This window comes from Coptis chinensis, chromosome 9 (assembly GCF_015680905.1).
Source record: "Coptis chinensis isolate HL-2020 chromosome 9, ASM1568090v1, whole genome shotgun sequence".
Classification (NCBI taxonomy): domain Eukaryota; kingdom Viridiplantae; phylum Streptophyta; class Magnoliopsida; order Ranunculales; family Ranunculaceae; genus Coptis; species Coptis chinensis.
The window spans coordinates 84322784-84345661 of NC_141464.1; the positions used below are offsets into that span (position 1 = coordinate 84322784).

General features: G+C 36.6%; 4 protein-coding genes across 4 annotated transcripts; 1 reads left to right on the forward strand and 3 right to left on the reverse strand.

Moving 5' to 3' along the window:
• Positions 1–2748: 2748 nt before the first annotated feature.
• Positions 2749–8844, forward strand: RAN1 (copper-exporting ATPase / responsive-to-antagonist 1 / copper-transporting ATPase (RAN1)). Its single transcript, XM_086582208.1, has 9 exons — positions 2749–3196; positions 4632–5246; positions 5429–5858; positions 5965–6290; positions 6723–6781; positions 6867–7209; positions 7299–7496; positions 7588–7845; positions 8188–8844. The coding sequence occupies exons 1-9, from the start codon at positions 2924–2926 to the stop codon at positions 8662–8664; spliced, it is 2979 nt and encodes a 992-aa protein (XP_086438334.1). The 5' UTR covers positions 2749–2923; the 3' UTR covers positions 8665–8844.
• Positions 8845–9035: 191 nt separating this feature from the next.
• On the reverse strand, positions 9036–11009 carry LOC147478978 (putative Peroxidase 48). The gene is made up of 4 exons (XM_086582700.1): positions 10571–11009; positions 10262–10459; positions 9826–9991; positions 9036–9734 (listed from the first exon to the last, which is right to left on the reverse strand). The coding sequence occupies exons 1-4, from the start codon at positions 10856–10858 to the stop codon at positions 9274–9276; spliced, it is 1113 nt and encodes a 370-aa protein (XP_086438826.1). The 5' UTR covers positions 10859–11009; the 3' UTR covers positions 9036–9273.
• Positions 11010–11139: 130 nt separating this feature from the next.
• On the reverse strand, positions 11140–15638 carry LOC147478979 (uncharacterized). Its single transcript, XM_086582701.1, has 17 exons — positions 15018–15638; positions 14833–14922; positions 14608–14719; positions 14447–14474; positions 14086–14184; positions 13921–13990; positions 13828–13862; positions 13620–13694; positions 13437–13532; positions 13190–13253; positions 13028–13081; positions 12714–12800; positions 12571–12630; positions 12416–12480; positions 12134–12239; positions 11768–11859; positions 11140–11571 (listed from the first exon to the last, which is right to left on the reverse strand). The coding sequence occupies exons 1-17, from the start codon at positions 15081–15083 to the stop codon at positions 11406–11408; spliced, it is 1365 nt and encodes a 454-aa protein (XP_086438827.1). The 5' UTR covers positions 15084–15638; the 3' UTR covers positions 11140–11405.
• Positions 15639–15849: 211 nt separating this feature from the next.
• LOC147478980 (putative RNA 3'-terminal phosphate cyclase-like protein) lies at positions 15850–20550 on the reverse strand. Its single transcript, XM_086582699.1, is given in 7 exon segments — positions 15850–16393; positions 16395–16481; positions 17155–17371; positions 17606–17781; positions 17858–18039; positions 20099–20248; positions 20321–20550. Coding segments are annotated over 7 exon segments (1140 nt in total). The 5' UTR covers positions 20526–20550; the 3' UTR covers positions 15850–16270.
• Positions 20551–22878: the final 2328 nt, after the last annotated feature.

Here is a 22878-nt window from a genome sequence, read left to right on the forward strand (position 1 = left end):
AGAGTGTCTCAAATTTGAGCCATAAACTTGTAGAATCCATTTCATAACAGGAGTGTTGGCAATATTTACAACAATTATTCTTCTTGAGATTTCAGTAATGTGATAATGATTATTTTGAATTCCAAATAAGAGTGCATTTCAATGTAGTATCCAGGGGTAAACCCACAAAATATATTTATGGGGCAAATTTAGTGCACTACTTAACTCAAAGTTGATAAACCACTGTAATTTTTTAAAACCAATGACCAAGAATGAGCATTCGGGCATTATATGTATGAACACTTCATTGTGTCCCGAAAAGAGAGGATCCATCCCCTATGTATGAACACTTCATTGTGTCCTAGAGGATCCATCCCCTATTTATAGTTTTTTAGTAGAATGGGTGACCATGATCAATACAAATCTCTACACTATATGATAGCTGTCTCGGCAACAACACCCTCACTTTCGAATAAACATATTTTAATTTTCATATTTATACAATTTAGAAAAACCTCCATTAAGTCAATGAAATTATATAATTAACCATTCTTTTTAAAAAGTTAGAAAAGCATCCCTTATGTCAATGAAATTATACAATTAGCCCTTAATTTTTTATACCGCTTCTTGAATTAGAATTATAACCAAAGAGGCTACATACCGATCTCAATGGACATGTTTGAAGAATTTAGAAAACCGATGTGTAGTAGCACGATTTGCATACTTGTTAGCATATAACCAGAGGTTAACTTCCAAAATATACTTCAGGAAATATATCTATAGACATTTTAGAAAGAAATCATAACAGTCTTCACAATGAACCAACATATATTTTTGTAGCCGAAGAAGGCACAACAAAATCGTTTTTACAGAAAGCAGGCAATTAAATGCAAGTTCAGCCAAAGAAGCTGAACTGCTTGCCCTAAAGCAAGGGCTTGATCAGGTTCTGCTCATGGGTATATCAAAGTCGATCGTTTGTTCTGATTGCCGTAACCGGGTAAATGTTGTCAATGGTGTCAACTTTGATCTTCCCTGGTGCATTCAAAGTCTTTTGCAATAGACTATATCTCTTACACATTCTTTAGAGTTTGTAAAGATTGTCTTTTGTCCTAGGCAGCTTCTCCAACTGGCGCATCTCCTGGCCGAAGAAGCAAAAGTTAATCCACACTCGAGTTGTAATAACTTAGTGCCTTATTTTGTCCAATGTTGTTTTAATCGAGTCCATTCTCTGTTTGCTTTATCTTAATGAAAGTCTCTATGTTTAAAAAAAAAACATATATTTTTGTAAAGTTGATTTGAATGTTCACCCACTTATAAAAATAGTTGTGTAAAATAATTTTGCATCAACCTTACTTTTCCCATCATGGGATACACATTGGACCCTTGTCCTGGACTTGCCATTGGTTTGGTAGACCTGATCTTTTTTCAACATTTAGGAACCGTATCTTTCACACAAGATTGACAAATTGAACTTTACATAAGTTGTTCAAAGTTTGGTCATTGCAAACGTGTATTTCTTCCCATTCAAAATATATATAGTTGTAGTACAAAAGTTATGAAGTACAAGGACAAAACCGTCACAGACGGCCAGAGCTTGTACTAACGAAAATTCACAATTCAGACTACCGAAATTTAACAGGTCAAAAGGCGAAATTTATACTGAATTTCACAACTCAAAAAGCTGAAAATAGAGTTTTTCTTGACAAATTTTGGTAAGACTAAAAATTCATCAAATTTTAGACACTTTATTAGAAAGAAATTCAGTCCTAATCTATTCGTAAATATTCTTACACTATGCAAAAAGTTATATCCTCGTTTGATATCCTTTAACTTATATAAAAATTGTTGTCTATTTTTAAAAATATTTAACGGTTTAGAAATGTCTAGTTTTTGCAATAATATTTTGTCAAATGTTAAAAATTGTCAAACGAGTTAAAAATTTGTAACTATGTTATTTATGGTTAGTAGATTATATTCACACAAAATTATGTTTTAAATCATTTTGTAGATGAAGTTGTGGTTGTTTTAGATTTGGTCCTTATTTAAAATCTTTTTAAGAGCCGGGCTAATAAATATTTGAAGTGAAAATTTTATTGGTAATGATAACGAGTTTTACAAATAATTAGGATATACGTGAAAAACAAATTGCGCTACAAGTCATTCTTGAATGACAAATCCTATCATCCTAAATACAAACTTAGTTTGAACTAGTTGTCATTAAGTTAATTTTTTCGGTAACTTAATATACACCAGTTTTTTGTTATTTTTATTTATTTATGAAGCGAACATTTTATCGATAATGATAACGAGTTTTACAAATTATTATGATTAATGACGCGTCAAGTTGTCTTCTTGTACAATTTCAATAAAGAAAAATCCTATTATCTTAAATAAAACTCGTTAAATCCTCATCATCCTTAAATAAAAATATCGTTAGAATCTGAATTAAACAATGTTAGTTAAAAACATTCTTGTATTTCTCAATCTTCACCACTTCCCCCTCTCAAAGACTCTATTCCCACATTCTTGTATTTCTCAATCTTCCATACCACTTCCCCCTCTCAAAGACTCTATTCCCAAATTCTACCAATAGAGAGATTCTAGTTACATCAACTCACACATGTTTTCTTTCAAACCAACTGTAGATCAATACATCCGCAAAACCGTAGTGTCGTATCGATCGGTATTTCGATTGAAATCGACATTCCAAAAAGGGTACATATGTCAAAAAAATATATATATTCTCTCTCTGTCCACCAGCCTTCATCCACCCTTCCTGCTTCCACCTGCTCTCCTTCTCTTAAAATTTATATTCAAAACTAATAAAAACACACATTATTAGTATCATCCTCAAAAAAAAGTCTCCTTTCATTCATTCATTCATTCCTCTGTGTTTGTGTTTTTTTCCCCATACTCAAAACACCATTCTTTCTTTCATGCACACATGGCTTTGAGCCTAAGAGATGTTCAGCTAACACCATTAAACAACCTTGAAGATGTAGGACTATTAGAATCATATTATGAAGAAGAGGAAAATGGTGGGTTAGTTTTACAACAAGGAATGAAAAAAGTACAGATTAAAGTTACTGGGATGACTTGTGCTGCTTGTTCTAATTCTGTTGAAGGAGCTTTATTGGGCATTAAAGGTGTTCTTAAAGGTTCTGTTTCATTGCTTCAGAATAAAGCTGATGTGCTTTTTGATCCTGAATTGGTAAAGGTTAGTTCTTGATTTTGTGGTTTTTAATGTTGGGAAGTTGAGATCATGGATTGGTTTTGGATTGTTAGAGTAATTTGGACATGTTGGGTGTGTTTAGATGTTTGAATGTATGCTAAAGATTTGATATTTTTTTTTAAAAAAAAAAAAAATTGATTGATTGAGATACTAAGTAGAACCTTGTTGATGGATTGGTTTTAAATTGTAGTGACAAGTATGTTCCTTAATACTAGAGGCAGATGATAACCATATTGTTTTATTATTTAATCGACTTTGAGGCATTTACTGTTTTGCACCAACATTACAGGTCAAATGGTGTTTAGAAGCAGCTTTTCCATACCTCAAATGCAGTTATTATTGTTAGTTTTTTTGGGGGAATTTTGTTTTTGTTTGTCATTTTCCCTGACCACTTTGCGTTCGCATGAACCCTTTTGTATGTGTCATGTGTGTCATTGTGCCTAGGTGGGTGGAATGGTGGATTGAGACTTTAAGAGTATATCATTCCACTTGTTAAAGTATAGCAGTTTCACATGTTTTCACTTTCAGCTTTTAAATTTAAATGACGTTCTCATTTTTGGATTATCAATATATACTTGCATTTAGTAGGAAGTTTGATACGAATGAAATGCATGCACTGACAAGAAGATGTGTGCAGTCGGTCAGTGAGTATGGAATAATTTTTAAACATTTATATAAATGATAAGAGTACATTCTTAGCAGCTGCCTAAAAAACCTCAGCTCGAAAAGGTAGTCCAATTTATAAGTCTCATATCCTATAAATTCCGTAAGATGTGCCAAAGGGAATCATGCTGTTGGATTTTTGGTTAGGACTTCAACAGATGATTTTTGGGGCTTGTTACCCTGTTATAAGGAAAGTGTGACAAATCTGAATTTTCCACCTAGTCTTTTCCACCTGGCAAGTAGCCATCAAACATCATTCTTATTTGTTTCTTACTTTTATGTAAACTGTATAGCTGTTTTCCTTGGTAAAACGATCTCTTAGATTTTGTTCTGTTTAACTAATTTCTATGTTACACGGGCACGCCCTATTTCTAAAATAATCTGTGTCGGATACGTATCGGTGTGTCTGTGTCGGACACACAGTGACACATATTGTGTGTGATATTCGTTAGTTTTTTATATTTCGCCATGTCAGACACTCCAAATCTGTGTCAGTGTCGGTTGACACGGATTCGGAGTGTCAACACATGTGTCCGTGTCAATGCAACTTAGGTTTAACATCAAAGTAAAAGGATATGATGCTTAAGTTCTATATTGTACATTTTTGTCAACCACGGTATCTATTTTATTATATTTTAATTATTAGAAACAGCTAACATGCAATATTAAAGTAGTAAATGGCCTTCGATGATTCATAGGTTTCTTTCCTCAAGCTAAAAGTTTTGTATTGCCTGTTTGCTGACTCTTTTTTATGCAGGAAGAGGATATCAAACTTGCAATTGAGGATGCAGGGTTTGATGCAGAGGTGCTTTCAGAATCCAATTCTATTCAACCCAAATCACAGGGAACATTAACAGGACAGTTCAGGATAGGGGGTATGACATGTGCAGCATGTGTAAATTCTGTCGAAGGTATTTTGAGAAAACTTCCCGGTGTCAAAAGAGCAGTTGTTGCCTTATCTACGTCATTGGGGGAAGTCGAATATGAACCTACTTCAATTAGTAAGGAAGAGATTGTTGATGCAATTGAAGATGCAGGTTTTGAAGGTTCTTTTGTACAGAGCAGTGAGCAGGACAGAATAATATTAGGAGTATCTGGAATTTCCACTGAAATGGATTTGCAGATTTTGGAAGGCATGCTTGGCAATTTGAAAGGAGTGAGGCAATTCCGTTTTGACTTAACTCGTTCGGAATTAGAGGTTCTCTTTGATCCAGAAGTAATAAGTTCCAGATCCATAGTAGATAATATATGTGGAAGGAACAAAGATAGATATAAAGTAACAGTCAAGAACCCTTACACATCAACAAATTCAAGTACTATAGAAGAATCAGCAAAAATGTTCCGGCTTTTCACCTCCAGTTTGTTTCTCAGTGTAAGTAGGACTGCTTGTTTTGGAGATACAAATAATATTAGTTTCCTTTTTCTTTATATGGATGTTTTCACGTAGAATGCTAATTCGTGTCCGAATCTTATTCACGATATCTTGTTTTTTCTGTTCTATTTATGCTGTTCATTTATAAAGTCAAGTGTTGATGCATGTAATTTTTCCAACAGATCCCTGTCTTCCTCATACGAGTAGTTTGTCCCAGTATACCTCTTGTATACTCTTTATTGCTATGGCGATGTGGCCCCTTCCTCATGGGAGACTGGTTAAAGTTTGGATTAGTGACCTTAGTTCAATTTGTCGTTGGAAAACGGTTCTATGTAGCAGCTGGCAGGGCATTGCGGAATGGTTCGACAAATATGGATGTTTTAGTTGCACTGGGAACATCAGCTTCTTACTTCTATTCGGTCGGCGCACTTCTGTATGGTGCCGTAACTGGTTTCTGGTCTCCAACTTATTTCGAGACAAGTGCCATGCTGATCACATTTGTGCTTCTCGGAAAATATCTTGAAATTCTTGCAAAGGGAAAGACATCAGAAGCTATCAAGAAGTTAGTAGAACTTTCTCCAGCAACGGCTTTGTTGCTTGTCAAAGATGCTGGTATGCCACCTTTCCTCATCATAACATTATCACTTATTTCCTTGACATGCTTGTTCATAACTGTGGCCATCCACATTGTCACTTAAATTGTTGCACTGGTGTGCAGGAGGGAAGCTTATTGAAGAAAGAGAAATTGATGCATTGCTAATTCAGCCTGGTGACATACTGAAAGTTATTCCTGGTTCAAAGGTTCCAGTTGATGGTGATGTCGTATGGGGTTCAAGTTATGTTGACGAGAGTATGGTGACTGGTGAATCTTCACCTGTTCTGAAGGAGGCTAACACTCATGTTATAGGAGGCACAATCAATATGCATGGCGCTCTTCATATAAAAGCCACAAGAGTAGGATCTAATACTGTCTTGAGTCAGATAATTTGTCTAGTTGAGGCAGCTCAAATGTCCAAAGCTCCCGTTCAGAAGTTTGCTGATTTTGTAAGTATTAATCAGTTAGTAAATTTTCTAAGCGTTTTGGTTGAATTTTTGGGCTCCATATTGATCCAATTCTATTATATGCTTAGTGGAAGGCTGGAAGCTTTCCTCTTTTTAGTACTTGTTTGGTTCATACTCTGGGTAGTATATTAGATTACTAGTACATGCTGAACTTGCACGTCACTATTCACCAGTTCCTTTTTGAATGAATGCATGATAAAAAACGGGCATCATTGACAATATGATAGTTTCATAGGAAAGTATTGAGAAACTTAACAGATCAGCAGTTTGAATATCCATATTGGTGATTTCATACTTCTTCTATTAACGTTTTTAGTCTTTGTTTGACTCTGTAGTTTAATTTTCCCAATGTCATCGGTACTTTTATATAAATGTGTCACCTTATCCTTATTGTAGTTATCTTTACTTTAACAGGTCGCAAGCATTTTTGTTCCTACTGTTGTTACGCTGGCTTTGCTGACTTTTCTGGGGTGGTAAGTTAACTTGATCTAGTGTGAAAGTAGTCAACATTCATAGAACAAGCTTAATTGATGCAAGGTCTTGGGCTGATTTCTTTAGGTATATCTGTGGAGTTTTAGGCGCGTACCCAGAAGATTGGCTTCCTGAAAATGGCAATTATTTTGTTTTTGCCCTTATGTTTTCTATATCAGTTGTTGTGATTGCATGCCCTTGTGCACTCGGGTTAGCAACACCAACTGCTATTATGGTCGCGACCGGCGTTGGTGCTAACAATGGTGTCCTTATTAAAGGAGGAGATGCTCTGGAAAGGGCTCAAAAGGTTAAGTATGTGGTATTTGACAAAACGGGTACCCTTACACAGGGAAGAGCCACAGTTACAACAGCAAAAGTTTTCTCAGGAATGGATCGGGGAGATTTTCTCACTCTGGTTGCCTCTGCAGAGGTATTTGAGATTTTGAAAGTGTGTTTGGCTTGGATTGACGTTTTGATTACTGTAACACTTATGATTCTCTCTCATTTTTCATGGAGCAGGCTAGCAGTGAGCATCCGTTGGGGAGAGCAATAGTAGAGTACGCTCGGCATTTCCATTTCTTTGATGATCCTTCTGCAGCAAAGGATGACCAAAGACACGGCAAAGAGTCCAAACCATCTTGGCTTTTTGATGTTCTCGATTTCTCTGCATTGCCTGGGAAAGGTGTGCAGTGTTTTGTACATGGGAAAAGAATTTTGGTAAGTGTCAATAAGTTTCATCGATGTAATTGAGATAAGGAGATGATTCGTGGTTAGGTTTCTTCTCACAAGATGTTTGTATTCTGAACAGGTTGGTAATAGGAAGTTGCTAACTGAGAATGGGGTTATGATACCATCGGAAGCTGAACAGTTTGTCACAGAGCTTGAGGAAAGTGCAAAGACGGGGATACTTGTGGCATATAATAACGCTCTCCTTGGTGTCTTAGGTTTAGCAGATCCTTTAAAGAGAGAAGCTGCTGTTGTCGTGGACAGCCTGAGGAAAATGGGTGTTAGACCAGTCATGGTCACAGGGGATAATAGGAGAACAGCACAAGCTGTGGCGAAAGAGGTTAGTTTTGTCCTTCTTGTTAGTCTCTCAAATACCATACCTCTATCTTCTGGTGTTTGGCTATCTGACTTGGTTTCTCCATAGAAGAGTTTTATCCCTTTTTTTAACCAATAACAAGTGTGTTTGTTGAGAATGATGGTGTTCATTTGCACGTAGTACCTGTACAGTTTCTGCTGCAATTGACCACCTTTTGTGATACTTTGTTTCACGTAAAATCATTTGATTCTAGTGAATTGCAACCTCTAGGCATTTACAGCTTATCATATTGCAACATTTCTTTCCTTCAGCAAATAGCTTCTGTTTTGAGATTTGTTAACTTGAAGAGCAATCATGATTTTGCAGGTTGGCATTCAAGATGTGAGAGCTGAAGTGATGCCTGCTGGAAAGGCTGATGTTATACGTTCATTTCAGAGGGATGGAAGCATAGTTGCAATGGTGGGTGATGGTATCAATGATTCTCCTGCCCTTGCAGCAGCTGATGTTGGGATTGCAATTGGGGCAGGGACTGATATAGCCATAGAAGCTGCTGATTATGTGTTGATGAGGAGCAACCTAGAAGATGTTATCACTGCCATTGACCTCTCAAGGAAGACATTCTCCCGTATCCGTTGGAACTACGTTTTTGCCATGGCATATAATGTAATTGCCATCCCAGTTGCTGCTGGTGTATTCTTTCCATTGCTAAGAATCAAGTTACCGCCTTGGGTGGCGGGGGCATGCATGGCCCTTTCATCTGTTAGTGTTGTATGCTCTTCTTTACTTTTGAGAAGATACAAGAAACCCAGGCTTACTACCATACTAGAGATAACTGTAGAGTAAAAGATAGTTTCAACCTCAAAAGGAAATGTAATTGAGGTTGTTTGTAGTTTTACATTGTCCATACCTGGGGTTTGCATCTGTGCGTCCCATTAATGTACATGCCTCTTGTAACATGTGTCTGTTTTCATAAAATTTTCCAATTGAGTGAGAAGGAATTAATCAAAGCATTTTTTTGTTTTCTTCTGAATCTGTTTCTCTTTTAAAGTTCTGAGGCCAAGGGAGAATACAATCTGTCAGCTAAAACTTTGAGACTTGAGAGCTCTGAAAGTGACATTCCTAAGGTACATCTGAAAGTGATACTAAAAAAACTTAAATAGTTTGGGATTGGTATGATAAGCGCAACGAATTATGGCAAACCAAACATTAAAATATTCAAGAGTAACGCATTTATTTCACTGGAGAAACTGAATAGCAGTCTATTCTCTATTATACAAATCGTGAAAGAGGGAAAACAAGATAACAACATAAGCAGAAGTAGCAAAACTTGGTGTTTTTAGTTTTCCAGCATATGCATTTACTTCAGTGGAGTAGCTGAATAGCAGCGTTACACATTCCAGGAAGGAGGGAAACTAAGATAAGAGCCGTAAACAGAACTGACAAACTTGGTGTTCAATAGTCAGATTCCTGGCCTAGCATGGAGCAGGTGACCCGGGTAGGAACTTGGTAGTTGGAGACACCACCTAGACTTGACATCTTCACCATTGCACGAGCAAAGTCCCTCCTAAAAGCCGAACCATCATCAGACGCATAGGCCTTCACCAGTGCTGCAGTTTTCTGTGTCGCCATCAATTGTTGATCAGCAAATAGGAGTCCTCTCCCTCTCATCAAGCTCACATAGTAGTGAGTGTCGAAACCAGCTCCTGAGGACATGGATGGTAATAGAGTCTGGTAGTACATCATCCCTATGCCAGGTGACGGTGGAGAGAGCCGACTAGTACTATTGCTGCAGTATGCTCTCAACTGAAGTAGGAAATCAGCAGGCAAGCTTGGGTCAGGTCTTCCAGTCCCAGAGAAGTTAAAGAGACGGCTCCGAATGAATGTACAATCAATACTCCCAATGTTATGAGCACCTTCATAACCATTTTACCATACATCAATATTTATGCAACTCATCTTAACATATTTCAAAAACAGAAGTACTAGTATGAATTTTTGAATTACCTAACAAGCTGACAGTTTCTCTTGCACTGAATCCTTTGTTTGCAAACTTCACAAGGGTTATATTGACGTCGTCGGTAGGAGTAGGTATATCGTTCAATACCTGTGCCAAATGTGACTGATCGCTGTCTTTTCTACCAGTATTGAGTGGATAAAAAGGACCTCCAGCCTGCAATGTGTTTCATAAATTTCACACACACAAAGAAGTCCAACAGAAAAACCAAATTAACCAATATGTTTCTAGAACAAAAGAACATGCATGGTCCATCAAAACAAAATAAACTAAAAGCAGAATTCAAGTTTTCATGAAATATTAAAAAATGATGATAGAAAAGAGGAACATACACAGAAACAAACCATTCAAAAGCCATGCATGGATTATAAATAGTAGACAGATTAAAAAACACATTAAGAAACAGAGAAAGAGCAGAGAACAAACCAGAACAATGCCTTCTCTGGTAGCAAGAACAAGAATATCAGCACAAGAAACAGTTCTTGGACAAGCTTCTTCAAGTCTAGACTTGATTATCTCAATTTTCTCAAATCCTTTAAGAGTTTCATTGGGTTTAGCATCTTTTTCAGTGTTGGTATCATTACTAGTACCACTTTCATCCAAAAGAACCGATGCATCACATCCCTAAAACACAACAAAGAGACCAAATCACAAATAAACTTCAACAAAACTCAAAAACAAACAAGCCCCAAGAAAGATATACATTTTATCAAGAAAATGTAAAAACAAGCTTACCCCAATGAAGCAATCATGGAAAAAGAGACGAAGAAGCTGAGGAGAAGTGGTGGAGCTGTTCATGTAAAGCTCTTTCATGGTGTTCCGAATGATTTCCTCTGCATGTGGACATGTTTCACGGTAGAAATTATAGTTAAGCTGGTTTTGAAGCTGTGGATATTCTTGTTGTTGTGAAGAAGATGATTGAAGAAGTGTTCTTTGAATTTCACCACTTGGATTAGTGAGAGCAAGAACTACAGATAGAACTAGTGCTAATGCACACAACCTTTTCAGCAAAGTATCCCACATTTTTCTTCTTCTTTCTTCTTTCTTTGTTGTTGTTGAAGATGAAGATTTGAGGATGGAGCAAGAAAAGTTTCAGAGAAGATCAATGGAATGAAGAATGTGAGAGAGAAAGAAAGAAGGTGTTGCTTCCTTTATAGTAAAAGAGGAGGGAGAGTTCGTTAGTTAGTTATAACTGTAATAACTGAAAAAAAAAGTTTGTTAAAAAGGATACAGTTGGCGGTCCAGCTGGCAGCAGTTTTCAGTTACAAGTAGTTGAGTGTGGTTAGTTAGTTAAGAAAGATGTGTACCACAATGCTTTTTTTTTATGTCCCCTTACATAGCAATTTATACCAATCATAAATAGTACATTTATTTTTGTTAAATTTAGGCCTGCTCAAAATGGAGACACTCAGATAGTCTATGCTCACAGAGATGAGCTCATTAATGTCTTTTACACATTAGCTTTGCATTCCATCCTATTTTTGTTTCTGCATGGTTCATTGTTTGCTTTGGTGGGCATACTTCCTGGAGCTCTATGATCTGTTCCCGTTTCGTCTTTCTTCCTTTGATCTTAACACATTATAGATTTCACGATCCGTCTTCTGCGCATTGGCTCTGTTTTCATGCTTCCTGGAGCACTGTGAGCCTTCCTCCTCTTATCTTTCTTCCTATGGGATGCAAGCATGGTCCGTTTGAGTATAACAGACTTGTATAGTGGTTTTGGTAAGTGCCTATTCCTGTACCAAGGATGAGAATTCATCATAGATTACAATTCCTAACAGCTAGAAGGAAGATGTGCAGGAACCATTACTTAAATGCATCTTACATCCTACACAGCTGCTATATATGGCTGGAATTCTCACATTAATTTAAAGGTCTTCTCCTTATTTAAGAATGTGCATACCCACATGGACAAGTATAGTTTATACATACCTCAGAATACGCTTAACACAAGGAAGGTTCTTGTGGCTGGCCTTGATGAGAGCATCGTAATATTCATGCCTTCTGCGTTCCCTTGGAAGTTGCTGTGCGGTGAAAGATAATCAGGTGTTTAGGACATGAAGACTGAAAGCTCTGTTTTCACTGCTAAGACTGACTATGTAATTGTGTATTGGCTTCTCCAATAGTATCAGGATAAACGTAATGAAAAGTTTGTGAAGAAAGAAAAAGTGATTCAGCTCTAGTTCCTAAGAAATATAATTTTTCTGCACTACTAAAACGATCCATTTCTATGCCAATTTTTTATAGGACACACAACACAGAGACATAAGAAACAGAGAAAACATGAAATGTTCTTACAATTCCCAACTGTTCTGATGCCTTGGCTTTCCAGACACGCAGATTGGTGTCATCACTTGCAGATATAACATAAGTGCCATCACAGCTGAACTTAACACAAAATACCCTACATGAATGAGAAATGTTTTTCAGAAAGTTGAATTGAAGTAAAGATAGATGCATCAAAACCACAAAAGAGCTGAGCGTCACACTCATCTAGCAGATTTAAGCCTTAATCTCATGCATGGTCCCAAAATGAAATGAAATTTGTTCAGAAAAAGCTATACAATAATAATTCAAAACCTGTTCATCCTATTAGTGTTGTAAATCTCCCTGCTATGACCATCATTATATTGGAAGATTCTCACCTGCAAGGATCATTATAAAAACTCAGAACATAAGAAGCCTTCTTACTGTAAATATTGAAAACTATACATTACAAAACATAAGGAACTCACAGTTTTATCATAAGATCCCGTTACAAACTCTCGTCCAGTAGGGGAATAATCTATATCCATCATATATATAACTGACGTAGCAGTATGGAGGTAACAGTTTATGGAAGAGAGACTCATTTTTGAACTGCACATGCTTTTACTTACACTGCAGAAACATGGTCTTCATGCACGCACTTAGCCATATCCAGTTTTCTAGCATCATAGGTATAGCAGTTGGAGTCTTCATTTGCCTTCATCAGCATTAGAACAAAGGTTCTCAAGAAATTAGCAACGAAAGTTTCAGATATTAGCATTTAGATGGGACTGTATCATTCTGAGTGAAGGATTTAATTTTATACTACTTCTCCCATATTGACACCTACTTACAATATCAACAGCAAAAGATTATCTAATATCTAGACTCAGAATTGAGAAACGTGTACATCCATCAGCACAAGCAAACCACTCTTATACTTACAGCAGTGAAGTTCATCGGCTCCATTGGATTCCAACAAATTGAATTTGTCTTTGTCTGCAAACATCAAGACAAGTCAACAATCTCTCAAGTCTCAACATATGCCATCAGAGAATGAAGTACTAAATGAAGTGAGAATTCACTAAGACTTGTTACCCAAATTACCTTCATGACAAGCTTCCCCAAGGAGGAAGATGAACGCAAATCATAGAGTGTAATGCTGCGATCTCTGATTCAAACATAACTAAAAGTCAATCTATACAGCAGAGACGACACAGCAAGAGATTTTCAGACACGAATAACAAGTACTAACCAATGTACAAAACAGAGATTTTCAGAAGAAACCTAAAGTTTAGTTAGTGCATACTTAATTAAGAACTGCACATGCAAACAAATAATCGACCATACCAACCTAGACGATGTTACTAACAAATTTGGCTGTCCAGGATTAAAACGAACAGACGTGACCGTGTCATTTCCCCAGTGGAAACTGCTGACTGGCTCCGACCTTTATGAAGAAGCAAGAAATTAAAGGTGTCATAATATGGTATAACTTGTTTAGATGACAGGAAATATGCAAGATCATTGGGAAAACCTATTGTGATTCCATATATCTACTTGAGCACCAGCTGTGGCAAATTGCTCATCATCCCACTGGTGATCGACAGCCCTGAAAAATAAAGTTTAGAGATTACAGAAATTGACACTTAGATCAGAAAAAACATTGTCTAGATAAGGTGGTAACGTGATAATGGCTTAAAAATGTATTCAACATAACATTTTACAAAATGCAGAAGTCTTACCAAAAAGCATTATTCTGAACATAAACTGCTAGGGGCTGAAAGCACCAAAAAAAGAGTATATAAGAACAATAATGAACTAAGACAATTCCTAACCTCAGAGTATCGATCCGATGAGTCATCTGACTCCATTATATCCTCGACAGGAACATTCCAGAGTCTTACACTGACAAGGGCAAAAAGGATCAGACATTTCTCTCTGAGTGAAAATACAATCTAAAATCTAAAGTTTAACAAAGAAACAATAATTAAATTACTTACGTGCAATCGACACCACAAGAAACAAGAAGACGTCCATCCGTAGACGCTGTTAAACCCCGCACTGCACCTTGATGTCCAGGGAACTGGCGCACCGTCCGCCTTTTTTGCATTTATTTAGATTCAGAAAAAAAATACTTCAAATAGACATAAATTCATATGATGGCAAGAACAAATTTGTAGAACATTCACACTAAGTATTAGAGCACATAAAATGGATTTGTAGAACATTCACACTAAGTGGAAGAAGTAAACTGTCAAGCTCTTACTAAAGGAAAAGCATCTACATAATCAAAACTACATATTTGATTATACCAGTCTTCTATATTTCTAATCAAACCAATTCAAAGCTGTGTAACATTACCTGGAAGCCATATCCCAAAGACGAATATCTGCACATACATACCAAAAAACAGAAAGTAAGACATTACTTATACAATTTCAAGAACTTCAAAAGCAGAGAACAGAATATCTTAGAACAACTAATTCAATAACGTTAAAAAATTGAGATTCAACAACATATACCTCCATCCATCGAACCCGAAAATATCCCCTTCAAGTACTTCGGGTTTTTTGCCATACACGAAACAGCATCAAGGTGGCCTTCCATTGCATGAATAAACGGTTTTGCAAATATCTATAACAAAAAAAAACTCAACGTCCAAAATTAACGTACATGCAAATATCTATATACCCTCACACACATGCAAATTAACGTACATGCAATAGTAATGCAACGAAATAAGCTACCTTTTCTAGTTTTGCAGCATTAACAGCGCGAACACATTCAGTTGCTTTAGCTAGTGGACGTAGAATTGGATCATAGTTTCCGTGTACCCTCTACTCAAAACACAAATAAAAAAAAAAATGTGTTTTACGTACAAAATTTTTGTTAGGAAAACTAGTCACTAAGCTTAAAAATATATTTGTCTTACCAAAAGATCTTTACTATGTTCACGGGTAAATTCATTTTCTGGACGTGAAAGATTCTTGACCTTCATTTTGGTTGTACGTAATAATTCTTAGGCCTTAAAGATGCAAAGCTTCACTATAGGAAAATACCACGTAAGGAATAGACCATGCTACTGTGCAACTAATGCCCTACTAATAAGTTTACTAGAAATCTAGAATAGGCCTGGGGGCAGCCAGCATAGAAGCTAATCTATGACAGACTGATGTCATCATCAGTACATGATTTCTGTTTTTAGTACAAACTCGTTACTGTAAGTATAAGCTAATCTGCTAATATGACATACCATCAGTCCATCAGTGCAACTCCAGTTCACTTATGTTTTCATATTTTTTCTAAGTTCACATATCTCCCACAAAATTATTCATACATTCACACAATAATAGATACTTTATTTTTTCGTTAATACACAATAATAGATACTACAGTCTACAGATCCAATAAAACATACTTTGGATCAAGGTAAATAGATACTCATGTAATCGGCAGTGCTTAAAAAACAAATTCGGAATATCTGCTTTCCACTTTTTGACTGAAAGGAAATGAAACAGAGTCCGGTTCCTCTATAACCAGGTACACACACACACGTCTCGTATCTCGACGCACACACACACAGGTATCGAAGCACACACACACATCTCGATTTCAAATCAACGGTGAGATAAACCGGTTGTAGAGATCTCGAACCCAATGAAACAAGCCGACCAAAAGTCGGCCAATAAGGAAGGACAGCAGAAACACAAAAAGTGAAAAGTATGTTTCCACTCATGCCGTGTTGGACTAGTGAAGATCCAGAATTTACCAATTAAGTTTCTATTATCTCATACTTCCATAAAACTTGGGATATATCACAGCAGAGAATTTGTTTCCCAATAACCAAGAGAAAAGTATTACATAAAACCTGGACTGATCATATAATATATAGACAACGAGAAATGTTATTACAACTTAAAACTTAAAAGTAAAGTAGTTTGCACTTCCTAATGTGTTCCAAGCTCCATTTTCTCTCCTCGCTCTTTGCTCACTTCTAGGTGCTTCGCCGATAAAGGTGACTCAAACAAAACTAAGCACATAATCAGCAGCTCTTCCACAATACAAAACCTCTTCACTGACCTATATATAGCCCGTGATCAACATTTTGAGCAACACGAGATGGTCAACACACAGGATTAGAACCACGAACCCTGTGCTGACAAAAGAAAACACTCTAATTTGAATTCAAGAAATTTTTCGGGACAGGTTCTTCAACCCGCATCCAACACACTTCAGTATGATCGTCTCTGTTGATGAATCCGGTGTGATGACAAACTTGACATCGAGGAAATCTCTAATGTGTCTTAAGTGTTTCTATTGCATATGGTGAGAGCTTTCCGACACGAACCTTGGAAACATCTTGTGGGCATAGAGCGCAGAGGATGAATAAAATCCCCTACAAGAACAAGATTTTGATAAGTAAAACGTGGAGAGGCTCAAGGTGAAAGATTTCATCATAATTGTGCATTTAGTAAAAGAAAGAGGGAGATACACTCGACAACCTTTATCACATTAAAAATCAAGTTGTTTGACACACGCATACAAATCTTTGAATTGACTAATCATTAATCCAAGTGAGCTGAGAGAGAGAATCAGGATGAACTTGAGCCTGTCATGCTTAGCTCATTTCTCTCCCATTTCTCCCTTTCTAAACATACATTTTGATAGATCTACCGCTTTTCACTTGGCAACTATTTCTGGGAGTCACAAGTTGTACTGCCTTACAGAAATACTTTGTGTCACCTAGCAAGCTCATAGGCACCATCTTTAAGTAATGTGATACAATATTTGGTATCTGTTGTATCTGCTTACACATACATAAATGTGATAATCATGCAGCTACGTAAATATATCTGTTGTATTTTATCGTTATCTACTTATCTTGGTCCTTGATTGTTTATCGTTATCTTGGTCCTTGATTCGTTTATAAATCTGATAACTATAGGTACATTATTTGGTAATAAAGAAACATATTATCTTGAATCAGAGACTCAGAGAAGCACTGTAACATATAGAAGAAAGCAAATACCAAAAAGAAAACGAAAAGATTACTGAGTCAGAGCCCAAACCTGGTGCATAGAATCTACAACTCCACCCTGCTCTATCTCTCCAAGTAGCATTGAAGCAGCTTGCTCACCAACGTCTGCAGGAGGCATCAGTTCTTTTCTCTCATTATCGTCGTAATCATCTGTGTCCTCTCCCCTTGCATAACAGACTGCTGTATCAGTAGAGATGAAGCAGCCAGTAGTAGTCTCAGCAACCAATGAAATGCCATAACCAGGCGATCTGCCAAAGGAATGATAAAATCATTACTCAATGATGTGCAGAGATGGTTATTTCAATTTTCAAGTAACGAACGAAATCACAGTCAAGTCCTTAGATTCTCTTACCAGATTAAAAAAATCCCTTCCATGAAACCATGGTCACGGGAATAAAATGAATATATAGGCTATAAAAATATATAGAAAATTCGTTACAAAAAAAAACAATATATAAAATAATAGACAAATACTGACTTACTTTCCCGCCTCTTGACCAGATCTGTGGTCTTGAAATATGTGAACATCAGGAAGTAGCCGATTAAATACCCCACGAGCAGCATGTATCATGGTCTTCTCAAACTGATAAGAAACTTTGGTAGAGAACGCGGTACCTCTAATCCTCTTAACCATTCCTTCATCGATCCATGTGACTGCCTACATGAGAAATATATATATCAGCAGCCTACTAGCTGAGCACGAGTCCAGGATAAGAAAGGTACTGAAAACTCACTGACAGACTGTTCGGTACAATTGGAATGCCCAAAAGAACTTCCCCACCACCCTGAGGAGGGCTACCATGACTTTCTATTTTTAGATCTAGTCCTTCTGAAGGAACTCCAAAACGCTTAAGCAGAGGCAATGTTGTCCTTTTGAATGTATCCACTGATGGATCTTTAGAATCATTTGTAATTCCTGTAAAACAATTTTAAGTACTTCAAGGTGAATACTCTGGCCTTAATTCCATGCTATAGCATAAACTAATGAGATTTCACAAGATCCAAAATGAACTCTACGTTGTTGCTGGGAGATGATGCTTCAAAGGTTTTACAAGAACAGCATTGCTAGGCATCAGAAGTGTACATGATATAGCCTATGTCCCCTGAATGTAACAGGATCTGTGTTTTATGCATAACAGAAAGTGGTTTAACTTAACGGAATGAACACGATTAGGAATTCTGCAAGAACATAAATTCTGGAAGAGAAAGAGTTCACTAATTATTTGACTTCCAGACACGTGATTTGCAAAAATGTGCCGTGAACATTCCAGACAAAAACTAATACTGTATATGCTTAGTACGTTACTTACTCAAAATGTAAGAACCTGTATAAAGGCCTATTCACTAAGCTCTCCATTGTACGCATAGCTTTTGACGCTGATAACAAGCTATCTAATCCATATTAAAACAGAAATATTGGAAGAAATGTAATGTTCAAAGCCTGAAGGTTAAGACGCCTACATGTTTACTTTTTTACTTTTTTTTTTTTCTGGGAACGGTAACCCACATATTAACTTATCCGTTTTCTTACTTGTGAATTGCCAGTTTCATTCTTTTGGATTTGGAGAAGTAGAGAAAATGTTAGCAAATAAGAGGAAGGGTTCCAAGATTGAAGGGCTCCCAAAAAGAAAATGAGATAGAAGTTGGAGAATAAGTCACCATCTGGATTATATACCACTTCCAATGATGTAAGATTAAAACAAAATAAGCTAAATAAAAATGCAAACAGACCGTATTTTTAATATTTTGGAGTATTGTTCATGGTATCATTGTTAACATTTGCTTGAAGGTACAGAAATTTGTGTACTAAACAAGAGTGCTATGGAACAATGGCAACAAGCAGCACAATTGATGTCAGTCCGAGTGACAATAGGCATTAGGCACAATAAAATAGCAAAACCATGTAAATGGTGTTTCAGATGCAAAATATCCTAGAAGCCCAAATAAGAAATATTTGGGCCAGGTCTCTGAACCAGACCAAGAACTAATTGTTTATCTATTCATACAACTAACTCTTCAAGATTATGACCTACTACATTCCAGCGCTTCTCCTACCAAGCAACCCTAACAAAAGTATACGTTTGAAGCTGAGATCCTGTGATCAAATAGTTCTTGACGAATGGAACTGCAGACAAACTCTAGGTGCTAGTCCACCATAAGACACAACTACCTATGAACACCCAAGGAAGTGAAAGAAAGAAGACGGTGAATGATAAGGAACTATTTTATTTTATTTTGATAAGTAAAATTTATTGATTAAGATGTAAAAAGATTACAACTGTGAGAGAGAAACTCACTTACAAGTACCAACAATATCCCCAAATATCGGGATATATCATTGGAAAGCCAGACACCTCCCAAGAACGTAATGCCCATACTATGATTAACCCCTATAACGACCCCTCAGCTCTATCCCACACTCAAGATCTCAAGTAACTACATCCAAAGTTAGACAAGAAATCCCAATTTTCATCCCTATAGTTAGTCTACATAATTTTCATCATGTCCCTGATTATTGTCCGATTCAAGCCCCATTGTTTGCCCAATCTCACACTCCTTTCTATTATTTCTATGTAATTCCCCAAATAGTTTTTCAAGACTGGTACTTCCCAAACTAGATGATATCCTCAAATTGGCCGCTAATGGCATGACCATGTATTTGATCCAATCCCGAGAGTCGTCAATAAGGAACTATGCATAATTTAAGTTGAAAAAGAATATGAGAATTATAACTTTAATCTTACAGGTTGCTGACTCATGCTTGACACTCTAGAATACTTTACGATCAAAATTAACTTCCCATCTTCTGATATTATTCCCTACTGCAATTCACTCCCATGACTACACTTAACTATCAATACATTACTCCATTCCATTTACTCATATAACAACATTAAACTCTAGTCCCACACTATAAACACTAATTATCTTCATTCCACAAATCAAAATAACAATACCAACACCAAAAAACAAACCTTTAAGCCGTATCGAAAGCGGTTTCTTCCCAAAAACACCAAGCACAAGCAATGGTTCCAAAAAATAGCCAATAGACCTACTAAGCCCACAATCATGCACCAAATTTCTCCCACCAACTATAACTCCAGGCTTATACTTCAACTTAGTCCCTGCCAAAAAAATGCCCAAACATCAAATAATGAAAAACAAACAATAAAAAACAAATCTTTTTTTTATATTACCAGTTTCGTTGATTTCGACAATGCAATCATCAGTAATCTTTTCGAGTAATCTAAGTAACGAAATTTCGTGAGGAAGAAGACCAGGCCACGTGTCTTCATGTCGAATATCGTCAATTAAAACTGGAGTTGATGAAAGTGTTGAAAGGAGTAGACGTTGTCTTAAATTTTGACTTCCTTTCAATTTCTTGTATTCTGTTTTCCCCATCTTCTTTTTTTAACGAAGGGAAAATGTTTTAGTTTAAGGGAGAGGGTTTTAAATGGGCCCAACTAATCAGACCTAAGCCCACGTACCTTTTTCCAAATAGCGAACCAATAAAAGCGGGTCTGGAATAGATAATTAGCATTTTGGATCGGTTCTGGGCTTGAAAATCAGAATCGAACTTTTATTGGATTGGATTGGATTGGATTGGGAGAGTTAGATCCAACGAGGTCGGATGTGGCTGTGTAAAGCAGTAGACGGTTCTTTATCACTTAGATTGTGAGGATAGGTTTGATGGAGGAGAGACTGGGAGAGGTTGGAGACGAAGATAGGGAAAAATGAGAAAATAGGGGGTACAGTCAGAATTATCCTATAAAGTGACACATAACTACTAGATCGAAGAAGGATTTCCGGTTTTTTACACTTGAGAAAACAATCATACCTCAAGAGTTTTGGCTGACGCTCAAAAGGATTATTGTCTTGGACTTGTATTTATGTGTCTAACTAAGTTGGAAACTTTGCTAAAAAAATAATTGCACTCAAGCCCAAGCCCAAGGAGAACACTTTCAGAGTTTCAGTTGATCTAATCACCTAGATCTCTCACACTTTTTACTCTAAAAATCTTTAGGGCATATCTGCGACCCTCAGAAAGTATATTTAGTAGTTATAAGTTTATGCTTTCTTCAACAACTAGCCTTACTAATTTGACAGATATATTAGATTTTGTCTTTGATGGTGGTTACATCTAGAAATGATTATTTTACTTGTCACTTATATATATGACCATCGACTCCAATTTCCACTTAATCACAAATGTTCTTATTTCATAGCTCACTCTCTCTATCTGTGAGCTCTTTAAGCTAAGACACATTCTAATACAGTTATAATGATTTATCATCTCTTTTGTAACATTATTTGTTGTAGGCTTTGGTGAAACGACATAGAAACCAAAGATATAAGGACAGCCGTGAAGTTCTTAAGAATGTAGTTCTTAAGAATGCAATTATCTTTTTTAACAGAGTGTGATGAATCAAACTACACCGATTTCACCGTGTTTTGCACTTTTGATTGGTGGTTGTCAGATAAACAGTATCAAAACAACCACTCTCAAACTTTTGTGCTATTTCAATAAATTTTATGTTTCAACTTGAATAACAACTTTGTCAATCACAATAAATTTTCTGTTTCTACTTGAATAACAACTTTCTCAATCACTTACTCAGCAATTACTCCAAACAAACGATATTGTGATATTCTATTTCTTAGAGCATCTTTAGGAGTGATATCAACTTAGCATCAAACACCAAATTTCCAGCAATTTGGTGTTTTTCCAGCAATTTGGTGTTTTTTCAACTTCAGGAGAGTCACATGTTGATGAAATCACAAAAAAAAAACACCAAACCAAACACCAAATCGGCCAATATTTGTATCCAGTTTTGGTGCTGTATCAAATCACTCACGCAGTTTTAGAAAAACCGCGCAGTTTTGCCAACACCACGTGGACTTGGGCTGCTAAATGGGCTTCTATGGCGCGGTTTTGCCAACACCGCCTGGGCTTGGGCTTCTATTGGCGCGGTTTTGCCAACACTGCGTGCGTTTTTTATAAAAATTTAGAATTATGGTGCATAAAACTTAAGAAATTATGAATTGTACATAGAAGTTAAAAATTAAGAATTGTGCAATCCAAAATCTATGATTATGATATAATATCCAAAATGATCCAAATCCTATCATATTACATAAAATTTATTCCGCTCTCTTCTTACGCCTCTTACCACTCGATGCCTCTCCTCTCTTTATTTGGATGTTCCGAAGTTGCTCCTCTAAGTTTCTAACCTGAGAACCAAGATCTTCTCTGTCTGCACGAAGGTTAACTACCTCAGCCTAAAGTTCCTCATATCCCTGATGTTGTTACGTGTACACCTGTTGAATATCCTCATACGCTTTTTGCGTCTCGTCATACGCACGTTGGGATTGCTGATATGTTTGAGAATATATTCTTCTCTTTCTTGGCTATAATGATACACTGCAATCCTCATCCCATCAAACATACAAATCTGGTTCTCATATCTTTCCCGAACCTCAACCTGAAAATCCAAAAAAATACATTGTGAGTACATATTATATATATAATGAATAAGAAAAATAAAATAACTAAACTCACCGTGGTATACTGATCAATCTGCAGCTCTAACTCATGGCAACGAGCACGAGGCACTTTAGGAATGGAAATGTAAGTAGCATCCCCATCAGGTCCACACACGACAAACATCTGAGGATTACTGGCAGACACAGGTGGAGCTGGATGATATGCATTCAGAAATTGTGGGTTGTAAACAGGCTGTGGTGGATGAGGAAT

Excerpts from the sequence above, each read along its gene's own strand:
- RAN1 (XM_086582208.1), top strand. The coding sequence starts at position 2,924 with ATGGCTTTGAGCCTAAGAGATGTTCAGCTAACACCATTAAACAACCTT. Across the intron at positions 5,247-5,428 it reads CCTCCAGTTTGTTTCTCAGT|ATCCCTGTCTTCCTCATACG; the intron begins GTAAGTAGGACT and ends TTTTTCCAACAG. Across the intron at positions 6,782-6,866 it reads TTGCTGACTTTTCTGGGGTG|GTATATCTGTGGAGTTTTAG; the intron begins GTAAGTTAACTT and ends TGATTTCTTTAG.
- LOC147478978 (XM_086582700.1), bottom strand. The coding sequence starts at position 10,858 with ATGTGGGATACTTTGCTGAAAAGGTTGTGTGCATTAGCACTAGTTCTA. Across the intron at positions 10,460-10,570 it reads TCCATGATTGCTTCATTGGG|GGATGTGATGCATCGGTTCT; the intron begins GTAAGCTTGTTT and ends GTTGTGTTTTAG. Across the intron at positions 9,992-10,261 it reads CCAGAGAAGGCATTGTTCTG|GCTGGAGGTCCTTTTTATCC; the intron begins GTTTGTTCTCTG and ends AACACATTGCAG.
- LOC147478979 (XM_086582701.1), bottom strand. The coding sequence starts at position 15,083 with ATGAAGGTCAAGAATCTTTCACGTCCAGAAAATGAATTTACCCGTGAA. Across the intron at positions 14,923-15,017 it reads AACATAGTAAAGATCTTTTG|AGGGTACACGGAAACTATGA; the intron begins GTAAGACAAATA and ends TGTTTTGAGTAG. Across the intron at positions 13,533-13,619 it reads GATATATGGAATCACAATAG|GTCGGAGCCAGTCAGCAGTT; the intron begins GTTTTCCCAATG and ends TTCTTCATAAAG.